This window comes from Nicotiana sylvestris, chromosome 11 (assembly GCF_000393655.2).
Source record: "Nicotiana sylvestris chromosome 11, ASM39365v2, whole genome shotgun sequence".
NCBI lineage: Eukaryota > Viridiplantae > Streptophyta > Magnoliopsida > Solanales > Solanaceae > Nicotiana > Nicotiana sylvestris.
The window spans coordinates 162,133,639-162,137,610 of record NC_091067.1 but is presented as its reverse complement, the minus strand read 5'-3'; the positions used below and the strand labels follow the sequence as shown (position 1 = coordinate 162,137,610).

The 3,972-nt window shown below is 31.7% G+C and overlaps 1 protein-coding gene across 1 annotated transcript; it reads right to left on the bottom strand.

Moving 5' to 3' along the window:
• Nucleotides 1-2,563: 2,563 nt before the first annotated feature.
• Nucleotides 2,564-3,745, bottom strand: LOC104248714 (uncharacterized). The gene has a single exon (XM_009805015.2). It carries the CDS (start codon nt 3,674-3,676, stop codon nt 2,750-2,752), a length of 927 nt encoding a protein of 308 aa, XP_009803317.1. The 5' UTR covers nt 3,677-3,745; the 3' UTR covers nt 2,564-2,749.
• Between the last annotated feature and the right edge of the window lie 227 nt (nt 3,746-3,972).

Below are 3,972 nucleotides of genomic sequence, written 5' to 3'. Positions count from 1 at the left end.
ACAGTATTCATCAAGATAGTCTTGCTCGCTCCTGAATTCTGCGACGAGCTAGTTTAGTTACTACCTTCAGATCAAATCGAATTCTTTAAAATAGATTCATTCAATAACTTTCACAACAACAGAAATTTGATCGATCTTCTACGCGCCGTGAATTAAAAGATGGCAAAGCTGGTGGGGCATGTAGCAACAGGTCTTGGTTTCTTTTTAATAGGTATTTGGCACTTATTCAACCATATCAAACTACATACTTTGCACCCAAATGGTTACACTTCTTTTCTATGGTTCCCAACTCCAAAAATAAGGCATTTAGAACTTTTCTTGATTATGGTTTTCACCTTAATTTTCTTATTAAGGGAACTCTTTAGTGGCCACCACCTTCTAAATTCAGATGGAAGCCTTCCTTCTAACCATCTCCACTATCTTGAACATTCATGTATTTCCTTATCTTTATTTATTTATTCATTTTTCTCCTTAATAATTGACAAAATTACCCCTACACCCTCATCCCAAAATGGGATCACAAATTTTCTTGCATCTATTGCTTTTGGTCAAGAACTTCTTCTTTTTCATCTTCACTCAACTGACCATAATGGTGTTGAAGGACAATACCATTGGCTTTTACAAATAGCCATTTTTGTGTCTTTAGCCACTACACTTTTGGCCATTCCTTTTCCTAATAATTTCTTGAACAATTTTGTGAGATCTTATAGCATTATGTTTCAAGGAATTTGGCTTATGGTCATTGGTCTCATGCTTTGGACACCAAAATTTATACCTAAAGATTGTTATATAAAGTTAGAAGAAGGATATCAAGTTGTTAGATGTCATGACCATAAATCTCTTGAAAGAGCAAAAGCATTAGTAAATATAGAATTTAGTTGGTATATAATTGGAACCACTGCTTTTGTAGTCTCTTTTTACTTGGTTATTATCAAGATTTTCACAAAAAAAGTTGAGTACCAGTCATTAAAAAATAATTATGAGGACCAAGAAGAGGATTTAGAGGATGTTGAAATTCAGAAGAGAAATGATGGTGAACTGAAGAAGTTCGTTGAAATGGGAAAAATAATATGCAAGAAGTGAGGAGTTATTAATTATAAAAGCAAAACATGGGAGTGTACAAAAAGGGAAAAATTTGTTTGGTGGCCGTTGTATATATTTGTTTTTATTATGTCTGGAAAATAGGATACTTGTTTACTGGGAGGGGAAAAAGAAAAAGAAAGTAGGAACTGGTTCAAAATATGATTGTATTGCTGGTTTTTAATTAGGGAGAGGGAGACATAAATTATGTATGTATACATATGTATATATACGATATATTTATTCTTTTAGTTTCGGCTGATTTTCTATTTTTTCTTTTTCTTTGAACTCTGTGTCTCAACTAATTCAAATTCGCATAGTATAATGCACAGTCAAGAATCGGAGAAGCGCTCCCTTCAAAAAAATTTCTTTCTTTCCCGGGATTTGAATCGAAGATCGCTAATTAACAATGGAGGGATCCCATCCATCTATCCACATCCCGTGAAGGTTTGGAAGCTACAGCGAAATCCTTGCCTTAGAAGTGATAACTGATGATTGAGAAAGGAACATTGTCGTGATATTTTTAGTTTAATTGGTAGGGTGAACGACTATTTGGGTTAATTCTTGGAAATCTATTTCGCATGCATAAAACTGGAAATGAAAAAGAGAAGCTAAAAAGTTAGAATAACTACACAATTAACTGAAAAATTGAGGGTAATATGAAGGGAAAGTCGTAAAGATTTGTTACAGCGTAGTAGAAGAAGTTATGAAGAGTGTATAAGAAATTTATGATGTAGCTGAAGAAAATACTATATCGGACTTTAACCTTGCTTAAACTAGGTTAAATTGTGTAGTAAGTGAAAAAATGGTAGTAGCTGCTAAAGTTATAACTTAGATGTAATAAGTAAATTATAAGTGTAACGTGATATGTAAGATACTAATCATCCTATTTTTTATACTTTCCATTTGAAAAATAAGATTACTTTTATTACTGGTGCACATACGAATGAGGTCATCTTTTCTCAAAATTAAAATTAATTGCCCTAGCAATTATGGCGGGATAATACATGGACTCTAAATCGTGTAAAAAGTATTTACAAAGTCTGATTACTTATAAGAAAATTCTATAAAAAAAGAGTTTGATTGATAGCCGATTAAAAAAGTTAATTAACTAATCTGCTATCACAAGTTAAACTACGACAATAATACATTATTAGCATATATAATTTAAATTTGTATATTATCTCTTAATAATCAGTATGTACGTAACATCCGAAGCTAGTTGACAAATTAGGATCATGATCATACACAATCAACCATTATTGTAAGTCATCTTATCCTGAGGTTATCATTGCTCGAGAAAATGCAACAATTTGGCTAGATACCATGAAATAAATCTAACTCGAATCGTGTTAGCGGAACACGTCTAAATAAATTTGGATCAAAATGAAAATCCTTAAATAAAAAATAATTTACCTAGTAGACATGTCTATTAATAGTCAAAAAAAAAAGAAAAAAATTAGGGGGGGGGGGGACACAAATCTTTATAGCATATCATTATATATTTATCATATTTATTTTTGGGTATATTTTTACATCAACTTAGTCCACAATTATACATTTAATTGTGCACAATAAATATACAACACAACCCTAGCAACAAATTGTTTTATTCCTTTCTCTTATTTTCCAATATTATATTCTTTCTTGTCTTTTAGCTTTCCATAATTCATAGAGAAAACATTTTCTCCATTTCAACAAACTTCTTATCAATTTGGTTCTTTTCTTGAGCTTCAACATCTTCTAAACCCTTTTCCTCCTCAAACTTGCTTGCTAAAAATTGGTACTCAATTTTCTCTTGATAAATATTCTTGATTAGAACCAAATAAATTGAGATTACAAAAATAGTAACCCCAACTAAATACCAACTAAATTCTATATTTATCAATGATTTTGCTCTTTCTAGGGCTTCAATATTATGGCATGTAACAACTTCATGACCATCATCTGATTTTAGAACACAACCTTTTGGAATAAACTCTGGGGTCCAAATCATAATTCCTGTGACTATAAACCAAATTCCTTGAAATATAATACTATAAGATCTCACAAAACTATTCAAGAAACTATTAGGAAAAGGAATTCCCAAAAGTGTAGTGACTAAAGTCACAAAAATAATTATTTGGAGAAGCCAATGATATTGTCCTTCAACACCCATATGGTCAGTTGAGTGAAGGTGGAAAAGAAGAAATTCTTGGCCAAAAGCAATGGATGCAAGAAATTGTGTAAGTCCACACCGGATTTGGGGTGAAAGTGCAACTTTGTCAAAGATGATGGAGAAAAGTGCATATACAAAGAAACTTAGGGAGATGTTTGAATGTTCAAAACTTCTAAGATGATTAGATGGAATAGTTCCATCAATATCTAGAGGTTGGTGTTTTTCTGGACCAATAAAAAGTTCCATAGATATTGAAATAATGGTACCAAACAAAATCAAGAAAAGTTCAAAATACCTTATTTTTGGAGTAGGAAACCATGAAAGTGAAGTGTAGGATTTTGGGTGCAAAGCATGTAGTTTAATATGGTTAAGTAAATGCCAAATACCAATAAAAAAGAAACCAAGACCTGGTGCTACATGCCCTACCAAAGAGCCCATTTTTTTCCTGTTTTTTAGGGGTTGTAAAAAGCTTATTTTTGGTTCTTGTAAAATAGAATGGGGGAAGAGTGGATATATATAATGTGTGTGGTAACAAGGAGAATGATGAAAGAAGATAGAGATCATTATTCATATAATAGCTCAATAGGTATGGGAAGGATATAAACTATAAAATAATGTGTTATATAGTCAGTGGCGAAACCAGGATTTTAATTAAGGGGAAGTAGATCTATGAAGAAGTCAAGGGGTATCAACATGTAGTATATATACATATAAAAAAGATCAAATTATCTAAC